Below are 21,302 nucleotides of genomic sequence, written 5' to 3'. Positions count from 1 at the left end.
GACAAACTGAGAGAAAATACGTGCGGCATATATCAGAGACAAAAGCAAAATGACTAATACATCATAAACTCAAAAACTGATGGGAAAAAAGGCCAAAAACTCAACAGGAAAGCAGGCAAAAAAAGTGAATAGATAATTCAGTAAGAAAAGACATGATATAATGATATAATGACCCTTCAAAATAGAAAAAATTTTCAATTCTCTCACAATATAAGAAATGCAAATTAAAACTACTCTTTAGATACCATTTCTAAGTATCAAATTGGAAAATATTAAAAAGCTTGGTAGCCCTGTCTGTTGACATTGTTTATAGGAATGCAAAATAATATAATCTTTATAGAAGAAAATTTGGCAATTTCTAACAAAACTACATATGCATTTACCTAGTAACCTCACAGTCCCACTTCTAGGAATTAATCCTGAAGATATACTTCTAACAATATAAAAACATGTACGCACAAGGTTATTCATTGCAACTTCGTGTGTAATTATAAAATGTCGGGGATAAAACTAATATTTAGGAGACTGGTTAGATAAACTCTGGTATGTCCATATGAGGGCAAATACAAATGAAGTATAAGGACGATCACTATGAAAAGGAAAGAGCAACTTCCCTCAGTTTACAATTTGTTACAAAATTCATAGAGGACATAGAATTTGCAAGCTTCACTTTTTCATCCCGACATCTACTATGTGCCCATTAAGGGAACAGAGAGTTAAACAGCACATTGTCCCTGCCTCCAGGGAGTTTACAAAGGATGGGAGAGACAAACAGCTAAATTCCATCAATTCCAAAATACATTTTACATCTATGAAATCAGGATGCACCTTCAGTGGACAGAATCTTACAACTGCTGGCCAGCTAATTATTCTCTGACCATGTCTGAACCTGGCTTTGTATATCTCTCTGTAGCAAAAAGGGATAACTATAACCCATTTATGGTTTAGTCAACAAATTAAAGACCACTTGGGAAAAGGAATCGCAGCTATTGCCTTAAAACATTTCTGTCAACACCTTCTGTTAAAATCAAGAAAGTACCAGTATTGAAACCTAAATGGCTATCAGTAGCTTGGAAGAATATCCTGGAAATGTCTGTTGTTGACAAAGCACACAGGATGCAGACAATAGTATGTGAAATGACATGAACGTCTACAGCTGAACCAAAAAAAGTCATACTCTGAAGGTAAAGAAGTTTTAGAAATGCTTCAACCATTCATCCCAGTTGTAATTTCTTTTTTCTGCATGCACAAGAGATAGATGATCTAAATTATATCTGAAAGAGATCTTTCATTAAGAATAAAATAAAACTGCTAACTGATAGTCTTATGTGATAACTTAATTTGCTGCACTACTTTCTTACTGGAACATAAAATAATGGCATGTCTTATAATTGATGGCACATTGGACTTAATGAAATGCAGTCATTATCACAGGACAGAGCCATAAGTGTTATCCAAAAGGACATTTAAGGGCCAGTGAAACAAAGGAGTACATATAAATCAAACTGAGGACTTAACAGAAAACACAGAGATGGTGGCAGTGGAGCTAAGGCTTTTTTTTCTTTCGTTTTTTTTTTTTTAATATTTGTTTTTGAGAGAGAGAGTGAGAGAGAGAGAGAAAACGAACAAGCAGGGGAGGGGCAAAAAAAAAAGGGAGACACAGAATCCAAAGCAGGCTCTAAGCTCTGAACTGTCAGCACCGTGCCTGGCCTGGCACAGGGCTCAAATTCACAAACCATGAGGTCATGACCTGAGCCGAAGTTGGACCCTTAACCGACTAAGCCACCCAGGCACCCCAGGAGCTAAGTTTTGAAGAGCAAGCCAACTGGTCCTCAGGAGAAGGAGGTTCATAGAGCATGAATGGTGCAAGAAAGCATGGCTGCCTAACACATCAAATCATGCTGAGGAGACTACAAATCATTCTTTATGACTGGAGTTCAAAGGTGAATGTTAGCTGTATGGGTTGAAGCCTCAAACCTGGCTAAGAGAGGCCTGGGGGGACACCAAACAAAAAAAAAGCACTGTGCTAAGCAACAGAATTTGAATATTATCTTACAAACTACACAAAGCGATTCAAAGGCTAAAAGCAGGGGGAAAATAGAAAAAACAAAATTCAGAGCTGGAAGGATGGATTGGGAAAAACCCAGGCTGGAAACAGGTGGAAAGCCTAGGAGGCTTGATAAGTGAGGTGAAAAGGGCTGAGCACCAGAAGTAAAGCTACTGTAGCAGGAACATAGAGAAGTACTCACATAAACACCAATAAAAATGTGTTAAGGTTCTCAGCAGTTAAAAAGAACAAACTACTGATACATACAACAATGTGGATGAATCTCAAATGCATTATGTAAGTGAAAGAAACCAGACTCAAAAGGCTATTTAAATCCATTTATACACCATTCAGGAAAAGGCAAAATAGGGATAGAAAACAGATCAGTGGTTGCCAGGTGGCAGGGAGGGGGTGACTACAAAGAGGCACAAGGGAATTTTCTGAGCTGATGGAAATGTCCTATTATCTCAGTTGGGGTAGTCGTTATACAACCGAATGTATCTGTCAAAATGGACTGAATGTTACTACACGTGAATTATACCTCAATAAAAGAAAGAAAGAAAGAAAGAAAGAAAGAAAGAAAGAAAGAAAGAAAGAAAGAAAGAAGGAAGGAAGGAAGGAAGGAAGGAAGGAAGGAAGGAAGGAAGGAAGGAAGGAAGGAAAGAAAGAAAGAAAGAAAGAAAGAAAGAAAGAAAGAAAGAAAGAAAGAAAGAAAGAAAACAGGCACCTGGGTGGCTCAGTTGGTTGAGTGTCAGACTCCTGATTTAGGCTCAGCTCATGATCTCAGGGTTCATGGGATCGAGCTCCACATTGGGCTCACTGATGTTAAGGGCCTGCTTGGGATTCTCTTTCTCCTTCTCTCTCTGTCCCTCCCCAGCTTGCACACATTTGTGCAAGCACGCTCTCTCTCTCTCTCTCTCAAAATAGATAAATAAACACAAAAAAATGTGATAAGGTGGATCACAGCCACACTCATTCATTCACATATTGCCAACGTCTGCTATTCCACTACAATAGTAGAATCATATTGTTTCAACAAGGTCCACATGGTCCACAAAGACCAAAATACTTATGATCCAGCCCTTTAAAAAAAGTTTATCAACCCTGTTATAGAGTATTGTCAGCCATTTGTATGGTTCTCATTCAAAACAAAACAAAACAAAACAAAACTTAATTGTCCATAAAAGGAAAAGGAAGACAATAACAGAATGTGCATCAATACTCTATTCAAACTAACTGGAGGAAAGAAATTGTTTTCTTTCTTTCTTTTTTTTTAAATTTATTTATTTTTAAGTTTATTCATTTTTGAGAGAGACAGAGCATGAGCATGAGCAGGGGAGGGGCAGAGAGAGAGAAGGAGACACAGAATCCAAAGCAGGCTCCAGGCTCTGTGCTGACAGCTCAGATGCGGGGCTCGAACGCATGAACCGTGAGATTACGACCTGAGCCCAAATTGGACGCTTAACCAACTGAGCCGCCCAGGCGCCCAAGAAATGAGTTGTTTTCTAAATAGGTCCTGAATTAAATCTCCCAAAAGGAAAGAGTATATATTCAGTTCTAAATAATAGCCACAGATTTCTTTTTATAAATGTTCACAAAATCCTCGTTATAATCCCCGCATCTTCCAATTCAACCTATTGTTTAAATTATATATTTGTTGGATATTTTTTCCTATTTTTTTCTTTTTAAGTTTATTTATTTTTGAGAGAGAGACAACGAAAGTGAGTAGGGGAGGGGCAGAGAGAGAGGGAGACAGAATCCCAGGACAGAAGCTGCCCTGTCAGGACACAGCCCGATGCAGGGCTCGATTTCATAAACTGTGAGATCATGATCTGAGCTGAAGTCAAGAGTTGGACACTTAACTGACTGAGCCACCCAGGAGCCCCAATATTTTTTCTTGTTGAAGTGACATGACACTGGCTTTTATTTAAGTAATTAGCTACACTCTATAAAACTGCTTCTTTATATAACTTCTACATGAAACAACTAGCTTTCCCATGTATTTGAAGTGTGAAGCGTGCCTCCAAATAATTAGAGATGATATCACTCCTCATTTTAAGCTGCAAAATACGGATAACAAAGCTTGTGGCATTTTTACATAAAAATCAAGCTCAGGCACTATGTGAAAAATTTAAAAATGTGGTAAGGAAAAAAATTATGCCAGATGCCTACAAATGATTTTGATATATATGAGTTGCACTCATTTCATTATTAATATTTAAAATGAAGAAATGTAATAGTGTTAGTATGCATAGGCAATAATCACAATGATGAGTTTAAAATTAGTTGAGTATAAACTTGAATAACCTTTTCCAATAATGGTGATACATTACAGAGAGTTATCTATACTCTCTTGGTTCTAATAAAGTATATTTGTGAAGCAACTTGGAATAAGGTTGTAGTTTGTGGCTTTACAATTTAATTTGCAAAATTCCCTATGTGTGCAATTGTCACATGCTTAGTAGCACCCTGATGAAATTTACTGAGGTAACTATTCCATACAATTATACAATGTATAATATTTATAATCTTATAATTATAAATAACATTATGCACTATAACTTATCTATGGAATTACAACAAAGAACATTATGGTTATTGGTCCTCCTAGCATGACTGATATTATAGGCAAGAAATATGAAAACATATTTAATAAAAATGTCCCTTCAAATTAGAAGGGACGTTCTATTCTAACTTTTAAAATTTTATAATTGCATTGGGGCGCCTGGGTGGCTCAGTCGGTTAAGCGTCCGACTTCAGCTCAGGTCATGATCTTATGGTTTGTGGGTTCGGGCCTGGTGTTGGGCTCTGTGCTGACAGCTCGGATCCTGAAGCCTGCTTCGGATACTGTGTCTTGCTGTCTCTCTGCCCCTCCCCTGCTCATTCTCTGTCTCTCTCTGTCTCAAAAATAAATAAAACATTAAAAAAATTAAAATTTTATAATTGCACTAAATTTTAAACTTTGATGAACTACAATAAATTTTAAAGCACATTCTACACAAAGGAGGTAGGAGACAAGACAACCTCATTATCAAGCAGAAACTGAAGAACACATGAGACAGGAGCTTTGGTGAGCCTGGCACTTGAAAAGGATTGCTCAAGTCAACAATTTTGATGATGATGATGACATACATTGTTCTTTGAAAATAACTTTTATAATGTAAGAAATTTAAAGGAGCTGAGATTCTTAGAGTGTAGCAAACTACTTAAATTCTTAGCTTTATGAAGGTTAGTCTATGTGGGGAAAGAAAAAAATAAAAAGAAGACAGGAAGGATCACAGATTGTAGCAAAATAAGAAATCAAGAAAACAAGATGAGTTACACAGAATCATGCAGAAAGGCAGCCTCCAAGGTTGAACATTAACCATTTAAATAAATACAGCTATCTTACAATCTTGATGAGAGAAAAGTACAAAGTCAAGGCAAAGACAAGAAGCAAGTAAATAAATCCAAGACACACAGCAATGAAAACAAAGGAGAGAGAATGAAAGAAATAAAGATACTTCTACTGTATCTGGATCAACAGGAAGAAGTAGAAATTGTAGATTAAAGATAGAGAAGAGAATTTGGTTTGAGTTTAGCTCTAGGAAGAAAAACTTAACTGAAAAATCAAAATGATTCTAAGACCTCAATCTGTTTTAGATAGTGATTATTTTCATTACAGGTCCCATGAACTTATTTGTGCTTAAATTTCTTATTGGAGCTGACTTGGCTTTTATACAAATAGTACTTTAACAAAAGAAAGATATCTCAGATCTGATGCTGTTTATGATGATGTGGAAAGAAATCTGGAAACATGCCCTTATCTGGTTGTGAAAGAAAAGAATAATAACTTGGATTTCTTTGACACTACGAAATCACTGGCTTCAACACTAAAAAAAGAATAACCATTTAAAAGAATCTGACCTAACACTTGAGCCAAGTGATTTAAGATTTTTATAACCTATTATAAAACTTACTTTATGTACTGCCACAAATCTGTGTTAAGGCTCTGTTTTTCTTTTTCTTCATATGAAATCCAGTTCTAAAAATAGTCAAGTCTAAAAATAAAGCAAAACCCACAGATTAAGTGTAGCTTTATACATGTACAAATAACAGGGAAATCTCCACATCTTCTAGGAAAACAGATGTTGGGTTACTTATTCCCACTAAGTTCTCTATGTTGGGTCAAACTTCCAGAATTTTTTCCATATTTTTCATTAATATGGACTGTATTATTATAAAACCCAAACCTGTCTTGAATTCTATTAAATTAGTTCCTCTGTCCCAGAGAGCTCAATGAGCTCTACTAATAAATATGAAAGTACGAACAAAGAGTCTTATATTTGATCTCAGGAGCTTGGTTTCTATCATGAAAACCAACTGATTAACAGTTTAAAAAATCTGCAAATGTCAATACAGTACCTATTGATTCTTTGATCCAGTTCATGGAGACAGACAGAAACAAACTCACCTACATCCCTTTCTGAAGTCTATGCTTTCAGAAATCACTTTTCTTCTAGATATTCCTATAAAGACTAATGAGCAGAAAAGCAAAATTGGAAAAGGAGTTTCAGAATATGTGGTTTATTTGCTTATCTCTGTGCCAGTTTTCCCAATCCTCAATGGTAGCATCTTCCTACCTTTGTTTATCCATAAATCAACAAACTTAACAACAGAGTAAAAAAACCACATTAAAATAGTATTTTTGTTAATTTGCTGTCATTCTCCAATAATATATAAGAAGTCTGTTCTCAGCCTCTTAAACTAATGCTTTCAAATGTACAGATAACATTCTCAATGGCAGGATACTTTGGGTACTTTTCCAGTGGAGCTGAGATCTGATGATGGATACATACATACTCTCTTGTTTGGTTCTTCTTTTAATGAAGGGCAGAATGAGGTGACCATAATTTTCACACAGCTCAAACATATAATTTTAGGATGATTTACCACTACCAAATCACCATAAAGTGACTACAAAAACCTGAAACCGTATTGTGTGGAAAAACTGATGAGGCATAAATTATTTCCAGCTTTCATTAGAATGAGTGTTTTAATTTTAACATGAAGAAAATAATCATGTGTATAATTCTAGAAATAATACTATTAACAAATTAAGTTAGAGTCACAAAGAAAAGAAATATTGTCCTCAAAAGTTCTTCTCCATATGATTCGAAGTAGTGGCACTTGGGAAATACATTGTGCTTGTATTTATCCTTAATCTATAAATGGAAAATAAGATATGTATAGTACAATTTAACTTATTTTACAAATATATCGATGATTTGGGTGTTTCCCCCCCTCCCAATTACTTGGTAGAAAAGTATTTTCATTGGAAATTAAAAAGTTGATAATTAACAGGTTGGTGAGATGATAAAATATCATCCTCAGATCACTTCTAACGAGCTAACGAAAGGATGTAGACAGATGAAGTAGCATACTGAGTTAACCATCTGCCTTCTGATCTCTGACAAAGACACCAAGAGGAGAGATTCATAAAAGGGGAGGCATCTGCCATAAATTAAGTTTAAGATATACTCTCTCTCAATTTCCTTAATTGTCTTTAAAAAGCCAGTAGACCTAGAATCAAATCATAAAAACTCATTTCAAAATATATTTTCAGTGACTTCCAAGACTTGCCACCTTCTATAGAGTGTAGAAATTCATTCTTTTCCCTACACGTGTATATCTAAAGACCAAGGATATCACTACTAGTTTAATCTCTTCACCTGAATTTTTCTTAGTGATTTCAGAAATCATATGCTTCTTCACAGATTTTATGTAAACTCTGGCCAATTCCACCAATAGACACAAAGTACCTTAAAGCAGCATTGAAAGGAATCTTCTCAACAGAATCATTTAAAGTATGAGCTGTTAACATTTTCTATAATCCAAAGTCATAATAAGTAACTAGTTTAAACATCATTTTTCAAAAATAAAAACATTTTAACATAAGTATATTTAGTGTCAGTAATAATAACAAAGTTAACTAAAAAATAAACTAAGGGGCGCCTGGGTGGCTCAGTCGGTTAAGCGTCCGACTTCAGCCAGGTCACGATCTCGCGGTCCGTGAGTTCGAGCCCCGCGTCGGGCTCTGGGCTGATGGCTCAGAGCCTGGAGCCTGTTTCCGATTCTGTGTCTCCTTCTCTCTCTGCCCCTCCCCCGTTCATGCTCTGTCTCTCCCTGTCCCAAAAATAAATAAACGTTGAAAAAAAAAAAAAATAAACTAAAAAGGTAAACTACAATCTAAAATGCAAGTAAATAATATCACATCCACTCCCCAAACTGTTCAAAAATAAAAATGGAAACTCTGCCATAAGTAAAAAGATACTATAATCAAAGACTAACATATAGAATCGATAAATTACGCAGTATGAAAATGTCTTAGGAGTGATCAATACAAACAAATACACGAGAGAAAAATTTACTGTGTAAAAACACCAGCTGTAAGTTTGATTTTTAATCATACCATATGCAACATGGACATTCACAAAAACAATCTATTCAAAAATACTTAGGAATAAATTTAACCAAGAAGATAAAAGACTTGTACACTGAAAACCATAAAAGAAATTATTGCTGAAAGAAATTATTGAAGACAAATATATGAGAAGACATTCATGTTCACAGATTGAAAGACTTAAATATTAAGATGACAATATTACCCACAGTGATCTATATATTCTGTGAAATTCCTATAAAAATCTCAATAGCATTTTTTTTTCATAAATAGAAAAACCTATCCTAAGATTCATATAGAAACCCAAGGAATACTGAATATCCAAAACAACCCTGGAAAAGAAAACAAAGTTGGAGGTCTCACACTTCCTTATTTCAAAACTTACTATAAAGCTATAGAAATCCAAACAGACAGAGCAATGAAATAGAAGAGAGAGCTCAGAATAAACCCTCACATATATAGTGAATTGGTTTTTGACAAGGATGCTAAGACCATCCTATGAGGAAAAGACTGTCTTTTCAACAAATGGTGCTGGGAAAACTGGATATCCACATGTAAATGATTTGAAGTTGGACCCTTACCTTTCACTGTATACAAAGATTAATTCAAAACAGATCAAAGACCTAAATGTGAGATCTAAAACTATTAACACTCTTAGAATAAAACAGAGAAAGTTCATGATATTGGACCTAGCAATGATTTACTGTATATAACACCAAAAGCATAGGCAACAATAACAAAAAGATAAATTAGACTTCGTCAAAATTTAAAATTTTTGTGCATCAACAGATAGTATAAAGAGAGTGAAAAGACAACCTACAGAATGGGGAAAAAAACATGTGTAAATCATAACAGAAAATGGGTTAATATCCAGAATATATGAAGAACTCCTACAACTCAACAACAAAAAGACAACTCAATTGAAACACAAGCAAGGAACTTGAATAGGCTTTTCTCCAAATAAGACATACAAATGGTCAATAAGTACATGAGAAGATGCTCAATTTCATTAGTCATTAGGGAAATGCAGATCAAAACTACAATGAGTTACGACTTCACACACTGCTGGTGGGAATGTAAATTGGTGTCACTGCTACAGAAAGCAGTATAGCAGCTCCTCAAAAAGTTAAAGATAGAAATACAATATGGTTCAGTAACATCACTTCTAGGTATATATATAATAAGAGTTGAAAGTAGGGACTCAAACAGATACTTATATACCAATGTTTATAGTCACATTGTTCACAAAAATCAAAAGGTAGAAACAACTGTGTGTTCACCAGTATTTGGATAGAAAAACAAAAGCTAGTATATCCATACAACAGAATATTATTGAGCCATAAAAAGAAATGAAATTCTGATATATGCTATAACATGAATGAACCTTGAAAACATCATGCCAGGTAAAATAGAGACAAAATGACAAAAAAGTGCTTGGTTCTACTTAAATGATGTACCTAGAATAGGCAAATTCATAGGGACAGAAAGTACCATAGAGGTTACCAGAGTCTGGGGTGGGGGATGGGAAGTTATCATTTAATGAAAATAGAGTTTCTATCTGGAATACAAAATGTTCTAAAAATAAGTCAGACAAAGAAAGACAAATACCACATGAACTCATTTATATGTGGAATCTAAAAAACAAAACAAAAAAAAGCCAAGACAGACCTATAAATACAGAGAGCAAACTGGTGGTTGCCAGAGGGGAGGAGGGAGGGTGATGGACAAAATGGGTCAAAGGGAACAAGAGAAGCAGGAAGGAAACAAAAAAGTTCTGGAAATAGATAGTAGTGATGGCTACACAACATTGTGAATATACTTAAAGCCAGTGAGTTGTACACTTAGAAACAGTTAAAATGGCAAATTTCATGTTGTGTGTATTTTTCCACAATAAGAAAATACTCTATTCAGTGAATACCTAATTATCTCCCATTGCTGCTAAAACCCATTTTATTTCGATTTCCAAATTACTACTAAATGCAGTCTGTGTATGTGCGCACATGCAGGTAAATTGAATCTCTCTTGAAAAACAGACACAGGTGCTGATATGGTGTGCACATTCAACACTCTAAAATGCACTTTCAAAAGTTGCAAGTAATTACAATTGTACTCCAATTTGATTTTTATTTCAGTTATTTATGTAGACCAAAATTAACAGGTCATACATAACTCAAGGAAGAATATCCATAACTTCTACTGATGGTCTAAATATATATGTTTATAGTCCAAGTACTAAAAATGAACATCATACCTGATAGAGCATGATGGGTTCTATGTTGTATCCTAAGTTATCTGCAAAGTTCTTAGCAATGACCGTTTTTCCACAACCCTATAAATGGAAACACAATCATTCAAGGGAGAAGTCAAAACAACCAAAAGTTGGGAAACAGAAATCTGCAGTGAGACTGCTGCTATTCTTACTTTTCCTCCAATTAAACATATGTCCTTAACCATGTGTGACTGCATCATCTCAGCCAGTAGTTGTTTATGGCTTAAAGTCTGTACAAAACGCTCTGATGCACAAGGTTGACTTATTGGCCTGGTCCCAGCTGGCACCTATAATTAAAGAGAAGTAAATATAATATGCATATGTGTTTCTCAAAACATTAGTAAATGAAAGAACATAACTGCCATTTAGAAGCCCCTAATAATCCCTTGCTCAATTCAATTCTGTACTGTTTTTGATATTTCAATAGAGCAGCAACTATTTTCTTATTCACAGATCTGATTATCATTATCATCAACCCTCCAAATCAATCATCCCTCTAAAATTAAAGCCCCGTGCTGTCAGACATGTTCATAATAATCATGTCATTTGGGGGTTATTTATAACTTATAATAACAATGTCACTACTTGAGAATGAAGTTTTTTGTCCAAATTCCAGTGCTAAGTACAGAATTTCAAGTCAGTCTACTGGGACTCTCCAAAGTCACCAATGATGTCCTGTTTTCTAAAATCCATGTCCACAAATCCTTTTCCACTTTTAGTTTACAACTCGGAAGTATCTGGTCTTAAAATCTCCCCTCTCATCCTTCACACCTGCTTCTTTTATTTTCTATCTCCTCCTCATTTGTCTCCTGAGGACTCCACTAGGAGATTTCCATGTTCTGCAGAGGACTCGGGGCCCATCATAACAGGAACCCTACAGAATTATAAGTTTGGAAGTGACAAGATTAGATTTGCATTTAAGAAAGATCATCATGGTGGTAACATAGAAGGCTGACCACAGGGACTGGAGGCAATGAAGTCAGAAAGCCATCACCAAAAAGAAACAAACAATGAAAGCTTGCTCCCATTTCATGCCTTTGGACATGTCTGAAGTGTCCTGAAGTGTCCTATCACCTTTCCACTCCTGAGCTACTGGAAAACTCCTATGTCATACTTGAAGACAGCTTACTCTATATCCCCACAGCCATTCCAATGCAGTTCTTACTTATCTGCCTCTATTTAGACCATCAGCTTAATGAGGTCATTCATCTGAAGTAGACAGAAGAGTGTAGTGGAAAGTGATCCTGTCTAGAAGTCTTATCTGTGACATTTCTTAGCTAGTAACCATGAATGAATTGATTATCCTCTTTACATCTGTTTTCCAATCTATAAAATGCAGATTATAAAACTTGCCTCCAGGATTATTGGGGGATTTAATGGCATAATGTATTTATGGTATTATATATTTGTCAAGAGACAAATATAGTGACTAATACACAGTAGACACTAATAATTTTTAATACAGAGCCTGGCTCAGAGTAGACATTAATCAATGTTCAGCTTGATAAATGAATAAATGCAGCAACATTAATAAGTATTAATAATATCACATTAGAGCACATAAAAAGTCTATATAATTAAAGTGCACTGTGGCACATAAGAAGGCAAGCCTTCTTCTTCCCCACATTCACTTACAATTCATTTAAGTCTGTGTTTTTCAAGCTGTGTTTCCTTGTGATAGTTTCCCATCCCCTCTTGGGGTTCTCAGGGCTCTCAAAGGGTTGGAAGAAAGGGAGGCAGAGCAAGCATATAGAGCCCTGTGACCAAATATCCTTCCCTTTTCTAAAACCTCTCCAACCAGAACAGCTCCTCATTTAACTGTTGCATGCAGTTAAGAAAGATTTTATTTGAAAAGAGTGTTCCACAGCCGCTAAAATATGTTTGAAAACACTATTTCTTATCAAGGACTCAGAATACAAAATACTTTATTCGGTACTTCATTTGATTTTCCCAGAGATCAACTTTAGTTTTTTATGAGAAACTACGCTTATGTTTCTCCTGAACTTTTCCAGTTTACAAACATACATGACTGTGGATACATGGATAAATACAGATACAGATATACAGATGTGACACTATAGAGCCAAAGAAGATTTAAAAGGGAATCATAAATGGGCAGAACAAAGCACATCTCAGAAAGTATAAACTTTATCCATTACCTGAATGGTCACTTCTTTTTCTGCAATCCGGACAGTCACAGAAGCTTGGGGGGAATGGCTTTCAGTCAGCCTCTCCACTCTCACAACCTCTTTAGGAAGCACAGAGCTTCCTGAATCTTGGAGTTCAAAGCGCTGCAAAATTAAAAGAAAATCATGTAATTTACTTTTTATTTTAGTATTAATTTTTTTAAATGTTTATTTATTTTTGAGACAGAGAGAGACAGAGCACGAACAGAGGAGGGAGAGAGAGAGAGAGAGAGAGACACAGAATCCGAAGCAGGTTCCAGGCCCTTAGCTGTCAGCACAGAGCCCAGCGCAGGGCGTGAACCCACGAGCATGAGATCATGACCTGAGCCCTAAGTTGGACGCTCAACCAACCGAGCCACCCAGGCGCCCCTTTACTTTTTATTTTAGTATTAATGTTGGATATCTGGAAGATTCATCTTAATTAGAACTGAAACTCTATATTATAAAAGTAGAGGTAAAAAATTAATGAGAATTTTTCCTATTTTTACAAAAGTCATTCTACTTAAGCCAATTACTAAAGGTGATATGCAAATCGCTCCTAAGATTTACTCAATGACAAGTAATGAAGTCACTTAATTCCTGAACTGCTAAAAGTTCACAGCCTCCATTTCTTGCTGATCAAAAGTTCCAGTTTCCAGGAAAGGATGATGAGACTCTCGACAGCATGTTAAAGTTAAATAAGACTTACTTTGGTTGATTTCTTAAATCAACTGATGTTGATGTTGCCTGAAATTCATGAAACCAAACTTCCTGGACACCATTCTGCTGTTGGCTTGTGTGATTAGCCTAACTGATTACAATATATGACAACAATCACAGATATTTCCACAGTATCTGGCACAGTGCCTTCTATGGTGTAGGTTCTCAGTACTTGTCAAACTGAGTATAAAGACTAAGACCATTGATTCTTTCTCCATAGAGAACAATTATCAATGTTCTAACACTTGTTTACACACCTCATACCAGCTGGTTATATAAAAATGCACACAAAGAACACAAACCAGTATATGGAAAATGAGAATACTAATAGAAAACTAATTAAATCCTATGCCCTAGACTAGCAGCATGTTCAATATGAAAAGCTTAATTCATTTTCAGTATAAACAGGCAGAAACTAACCCCTCAAAATCCTACCACAGTTTTAGAACATTATCACTATTGTTAAAGAGTTGAACCTCAATGCAAGGGCAGATCGCTGCTTATTCAACAGAATGCCACAACTCCAGAAAATAGATTTGGGGGAAGAAAATCATTTTCAACCTCAATGTTCTAAGCATAGGAACCCAATTCAAGTCTTTTTGGTGTCCTAAGTACTTAAGACACTGACTCCATTCCTCAAACCTAAGAAAAACTGTCTCTTTGTGCTATCATTTAAAAATATGTTTTATGTTTTATGCATTTTATACATGCAAAGTCCCATAGTATTACATAATTTGGTAGGAGCTGCTTCTATGTTGTAGACAAATAACAATTATTGACACTTTAATTTCATGCAAAAAAAATGCTACACTGTATTTTTTTAAAAATTTTTTTTTTCAACGTTTATTTATTTTTGGGACAGAGAGAGACAGAGCATGAATGGGGGAGGTGCAGAGAGAGAGGGAGACACAGAATCGGAAACAGGCTCCAGGCTCCGAGCCATCAGCCCAGAGCCCGACGCGGGGCTCGAACTCACGGACCGCGAGATCGTGACCTGGCTGAAGTCGGACGCTTAACCGACTGCGCCACCCAGGCGCCCCGCTACACTGTATTTTAAGGGAAGTTCAACAGGAAAGGAGTAAGGCCTTAGAATTAAATTAAATTCTTTAGAATTTAGAATCTAGAGTCGTTAAATTCTAAGAAAACAAATGTATTAGCTTAAAGGTATGCTTTTAACCCCAGCTATAATAACGTCAGTCTAACCTGATACAGGATTGACTGCAGAGCAATTATATTCCAGAAATGAACACTAATGCCTCAAACCTCTTGCTATAACTGGTTATGTCATTTTAAATAATTCAAGCTAAAATATATCAATAGAATCAACCTAGTAGGCTAGAAGACCCTATGAATACCCTAAGTAAAAGAACTCAAGTTGCAAGATGAATTACCATCTGCTGGCATGGGAAGTTTAAAGAACTGTTAACCAAAAAGGTAAATGAGAAACAAAATACATATATAATTCTCATAGACCATATGTTAGCAAGAAGTAGAAAATCAAAGTTTATTTGCCTCACCATTTTACATTAATGAGTAGTTCCTGTTGATTCTTGAATTTCAATTAAACAAACAATACTAATGTTTTTTTTTAATATACTTTCTTTGGGGTTGCATTATTTGAACTGTGAAATATAATGTAATAAAAGAAAATGTTAATTACGTGTTGGCCTGCAAGGCCTCCATATTCACCCTCACTATTCTCAGTCCTGTCCCTCTAAGTTATTCATTTTCCTCATACCTTTTCCTAGGCTCTGAAGAACTAAGAAAGAAAGTCTCCGTACCATACTTCCTGACTACCAAAAAAGTAGCAGCCCCCAGTCTCTGCTGGGCTCTCTTTCCAGTGCCAATCAGCAACCAATGCCAACCAACATCACTCTCCTTAGGGGTCCTCTGAACCAATGCATTCCTATCTCAGCTGGTCATTTAGCTGCCTCCTCCACCCACAACAGAGCCTTCATGCACGTACTCCTCCATTTGCTTGAAAATAAACCCCATTAGGATAATATCATGATGTTATTTGATTTGGCTCACTCCAAATCTCCAGAATCTAGAATCATACATGGGGCACAGTCGGCGGTCAACAGAGGTTTGTTAAATGAACACACAAAATTCTTTCCCCCTAGTCCTCAAAATCCTCACTTCTTTTCCCAGTGTCTCAGTAGAAAGGACTTCTGCTTTAATTATGAGTGAGTGGAAAGCCACTGGAAGTCTGCTTTCTCCATCTCGGTTAATGATAATTCCATCACCTCAGCTGCAGGGTGGAAAAATATGGTCTTCCATCATTCCGAACCAAGGCAGAATGGCGCTCTGGAAATGTCCTTTCCTGCCTCTCTCAGGCCGTATCCATAAATATTCTCCATGTATTCCACAGGTTTCATCCCCTCTTCCTATGAAGATGTTTGTCTTCCCATTTCAAGAAACAAATAAAGTCATTTCTTGATTCTACATAATCCTTGAGTGAACACTATCTTTTCGCTTCTCATCATCACACTTATTTTACAAGTAGTATATAATCACTGTTTCTGTTTTCTCATCTCTGATTTACCAGTCAGCTGACTGATTTTTGGCTTACATTTCCCCCACTCCATTAACATTTTGTTCCCGTTAAGTTCACCAATAATACCCTACTCACCAAATTAACTAAATAAATAAATTCGTTTTCCTCCTATTTTACTGTTCCCTTCTTCTCAGTCTTTTCTGCAGGTTCTTCTTCAATAACCTGACCAGTGCACATCAGGGTACTTCAGGAGTGGATCTTTTATATGTTTGCTTGGTGTTCACTTTTTAAGTAATCTCATCCAGTTTCAGACTATGAACCATTTGCATGCTCTGACTACTCTTTCTCTAATTTGAAGGTTCTCTGTGTGCTGTCCAATCCTTAAATGTTGGTTCTTGCAGGGTTTAGTCTTCAGACAATACTTCTCTCCATATACACTCCTCTTCAGCTCTTTCATTTACGTGATCAATTCAACTAACACCCATATATTTATTACTAGCTCCCAAGTGTTTATCTCTAATATCAAAATAGCTCCAGATCCACATCCATGTTTTCAAGTGTACTAGACAGACCCAACTGGTCCTACCTAAGAAAAACAGAGAGCCAAGACATGCTACTAGGAGACCAAATGTACTTGTTACTATCCTGTAACAAAAGCGTACTATTCTCAAAGTAGAGCAGATTCAGAGTGAGAGTATTTTCTTTAAGACATCCTTAACTAAAAGCTACAAGTGATTTATGACTACACAAACATGTTTTTAGAGTACTAACATCATACGACAAGTACCATCTTAGGAATGAAAGACATTTTAACCGTTTTTATTGCTTGTTTTGGAAAACAAAGGTGTTCTGAATTTTATTTTTTATTTATTTATTTATTTTTTTTTCAACGTTTATTTATTTTTTGGGACAGAGAGAGACAGAGCATGAACGGGGGAGGGGCAGAGAGAGAGGGAGACACAGAATCGGAAACAGGCTCTAGGCTCTGAGCCATCAGCCCAGAGCCCGACGCGAGGCTCGAACTCATGGACCACGAGATCGTGACCTGGCTGAAGTCGGACGCTTAACCGACTGTGCCACCCAGGCGCCCCTCTGAATTTTAGCTTACTGCATTTTTCAGTGAGTAATAACTTTTCCTTAAAATAGTCTAATTAAGGGATTACACTAAAATCCAAACGGATATCTAATTCATACGCAAATATCTATGAATTTCTATGACAATGTAGGTCAGAAGTTATTACTTTTAATTAAAAATTTTTGTTTATGTTTACTTATGTATTTGGGAGAGAAGAGAGAGAGGGAGAGAGAGAAAGTACAGGAGCACAGGAGGGGCAGAGAGAGAGAAAAGGAGAGACAGAAAGAATACCAAGTAGGGTCCGCGCTGCCAGTGCAGAGCTTGAGGCAAGACTCAAACTCACAAACAGTGAGATCATGACCGGAGCCGAAATCAGGAGTCAGATGCTTAACTCACTGAGCCACCCAGGGACCTGAGAGGTTGATTATTTCTCAAGGAAAAGTTATTATACATATATACGTATCTTCCTGGTTTGCAATTACAATAGATACTGCTATTCCCTCATTCAATATTTTTTCCAATTCAACAATATTGCCTTCAATTTCACCTGTCTTAATTCAAAATCATTTGAGGATATATAAAATTTTGTCCATCTGTGAACATTAGCTTGAGAAAATAGAGACACTTAGAATAACAAATGAACCACATGGACTGTCCTAGAACAGATTACAAAAAAATTATACCAATCACTAGACTGTCACCATTTTTAAAGAGAACAATTTAACACTCTAATCTGGTTGTATATATCACAATGATCTTACAAAAAGAAAGTTTTTCTTTAGGTTCAGATGAATGAATTTAAGGTCTCCACCCACCCTTATTTATCTACTGAGGAGTTAGAAAAAGAAGTTAACTATTCCTTAACTAGCTCTTCACACACTTACGATAAGAAAAGATAACCACTTTTTCTAATCTTATCTAAGTAATACCATTCCCTTTTCAATTTTTTAGACTGAAATTTAAATTATTTCCTGTCTGTAATACAGCCTTCAATCATTTTTCTATGTTCCCCTGTATCATAAAGGGCGAAATAAAGGCCAAACAAAACACTGCAATACTAGCTACTTTCTTTAAAAAACTCAATTCCTTAAAGGTATTCTATAACTTTAACTCATTTGTACTAGTTGTTTTGTTTTGTTTTTTTTAATTCCAGTACAGTTAACATACAATGTTATATTAGTTTCAGGTGTACAATACAATGATTCAACAATTCTACACATTATTCAGTGTGCCCTTAATCCCCTTCACCTATTTCACCCATCTCCCTCTGGTAAACAGTTTGTGCCATATAGTTAAGAGTATGTTTTTTGGTTAGTCTTTATTTTTCCTTTGTTCATTTGTTTTGTTTCTTAAATTCCACATGAGTGAAATCATATGGTATATGTCTTTCTCTGACTTATTTCCCTTAGCATTACACTCCCTAACTTCATCCATGTTGCTGCAAATGGCAAGATTTCATTCTTATTTATAGCTGAATAATATTCCATTGTATATATATAACTACACCAGTTTGCATTCCCACCAACACTGCACAAGTGTTCCTTTTTCTCTACATCCTCACTAACACTTGTTGTTTCTTGGATTTGATTTTAGCCATATTCATAGGTCTGAGGTGATATCTCATTGTGGTTTTGATTTGCATATCTCTGATGATGAATGATGCTGCATTTCTTTTCATACTTCCGTTGACCATGTGTGTATGTCTTCTTTGCAGAAATACCTATTCATGTCTTCTGCTCATTTTTTAATTCATTATTCATGTTTTTGGTTTTGAGTCGTGTAAGTTCTTTATATATCTTGGATACTCTTTATTGAATATGCATTTTGTAAATATCTACCATTAAGTAACTTGTCTTTCAGTTTTCTTCTTGATTATTTCCTTTGCTGTGCAGAAAATTTTATTTTGATGTGTTCCCAATAGTTTATTTTTGCTTTTGTTTCCCTTGCCTCAGGAGATATATCAGAAAAATGTTGTTATGGCTGATGTCAGAGAAATTACTGCCTATGATCTCTAAGATTTTTATGGTTCAGATCTCACATTTAGGTCCTTAATCTACTCTGAGTTTATTTTGGTATATGATATAAGAAAGTGATCCAGTTTCATACTTTTGCATGTACAAGCTGTCCAGTTTTCCCAACACCATTTGTTGAAGAGACTGTCTTTTCGCCATTGCATATTCTTGCCTCCTTTGTCAAATATGAGTTGATCATATAATTGTGGGTTTATTTCTGGGCTATTTTATTCTATTGATCTATGTGTTTATTTCTGTGCCAGTAGCATACTGTTTTGATTACTATGGCCTTGTAGTATATCTTGAAATCTGGGATTGTGATCCCAGTTTTGTTCTTTTTCAAGATTGCTTTGGCTATTTGTGGTTCCATACAAATTTTAGGATTGTTTGTTCTAGTTCTGTGAAAAATACTGTTTATATTTTGATAGAAATTGCATTAAATCTATAGATTGCTTGAGTAGTATGAACATTTCAACAATATTTGGTCTCCTAATCCATGAACATGGAATGTTTTCCATTTGTTTGTGTCATCTTCAATTTCTTTCATCAATGTTTTATAGTTTTCAGAGTACAGGTCTTTTGCCTCCTTGGTTAAGTTTATTCCTAGGTATTTTATGATTTGGGGTGCAATTATAAATGGGATTGTTTTCTTAATTTCTATTTCTGCTCTTAAGTCTTAAAGACATGCAAAGGATTTCTGTATATTGATTTTGTATCCTGTGAGTTTACTGAATTCATTTATTAGTTCTAGTAGTTTTTTGGTGGGGTCGTTAAGGTGTTCTTTATATGTCATTTGCAAATAGTGAAAGTCTTACTTCTTCCTTACCGATTCTTGTCTGATTGCTGTGGTTAGGACTTCCAGTACTATGTTGAATAAAAGTGGCAAGAGTGGACATCGTTGTCGTATTCCTGATCTTAGAAGAAAAGCTCTCAGTTTTTCACCACTTAATATGATTGTTAGCTGTGGGTTTTTCAGATATGGCCTTTAATACGTTCAGGTACGTTCCCTCTAAGCCTATTTTGTTGAGGGTTTTTCTCATGAATGGAAGTTGCACTTTGTCAAATGCTTTTCCTGTATCTATTGAAATGATCATATGTTTTTTATCCTTTCTCTTGTTGATGTGAGGTATCATGTTGACTGATTTGTAAATATTGAACCATCTTGCATCGCAGGGATAAATCCCACTTGGTCGTGGTGAATAATTTTTTTTAATGTATTATTGGGGGCTCTCTGTGCTTCCTGGATCTGAATTTCTATTTCCTTCCACAGATTCAAGAAGTTTTCAGCTATTATTTCTTCAAATAAATTTTGACCCTTTGCTTTCTTTCCTTCTTTCTTTCTTTCATCCTTTCATTTTTCTTTTCTTTCTTTCTTTCTTTCTTTCTTTCTTTCTTTCTTTCTTTCTCTTTCTTTCTTTCTTTCTTTCTTTCTTCCTTTTCTTCCCTTTCTTCCTTTTTTCTTTCTTTCTTTCTTTCTTTCTTTCTTTCTTTCTTTCTTTCTTTCTTTCTTTTCTTTCTTTGTTTATGTTGCAAATGTTATTATGTTTGATGGTGTTGCTGATTTCCCTAAGTCTATTTTCATTTCTATTATGATTTTCTCTTTCTCCTGTTCAGTGTTATTGTCTTCCAGTACTCTGTCCTCCAGGTCACTGATCATTCTTCTTCTCTAATCTACTATTTATTCTACCTACTGTATTTTAAATTTCAGTTATTGAGTTCTTCATCTGATTTTTTGTTTGTTTGTTTGTTTTCTATCTCTTTGGTAAGGGTCTCGCTGATGTTGTCCACTCTTTTCTCAAGTCCAGTGACCATCTTTATGAACATTACTTTAAATTCTCTATCAGGCATATTACTTATTTTCATTTTATTTACCTTTCTTGCTGTGATTTTGTCCTGTTTGTTCATTTGGGACATATTCCTCTGTCTACTCATTTTGTCTAACTCTTTGTGTCTGTTTTCATGTGTCAGGAAACTCAGCTACATCTCCTACTCTTGAAAGTAGTGGCCTTATGAAGAAGATCTATAGTGCTCTGCAGTGCAATGTCCCCTATTTACCAAGACCTGGCACTTCAGGT

General features: G+C 35.6%; 1 protein-coding gene across 1 annotated transcript in view; it reads right to left on the bottom strand.

Moving 5' to 3' along the window:
- The window catches only part of VWA8 (von Willebrand factor A domain containing 8), a 366,738-nt gene that overhangs the window by 262,436 nt on the left and 83,000 nt on the right, over window positions 1-21,302 (bottom strand). The window contains exons 10-12 of the mRNA XM_045477746.1: window positions 12,918-13,049; window positions 10,911-11,045; window positions 10,741-10,818 (exon numbers count right to left, since the gene is read on the bottom strand). Of these exons, the coding sequence (XP_045333702.1) occupies window positions 10,741-10,818; window positions 10,911-11,045; window positions 12,918-13,049 (345 nt within the window). The remainder of the gene's footprint in view (window positions 1-10,740; window positions 10,819-10,910; window positions 11,046-12,917; window positions 13,050-21,302) is intronic.

Source organism: Leopardus geoffroyi, chromosome A1, assembly GCF_018350155.1.
Source record: "Leopardus geoffroyi isolate Oge1 chromosome A1, O.geoffroyi_Oge1_pat1.0, whole genome shotgun sequence".
Classification (NCBI taxonomy): Eukaryota; Metazoa; Chordata; class Mammalia; order Carnivora; family Felidae; genus Leopardus; species Leopardus geoffroyi.
Note: the sequence above shows the minus strand (reverse complement) of the source record. Positions and strands in the feature narration are given on the sequence as shown.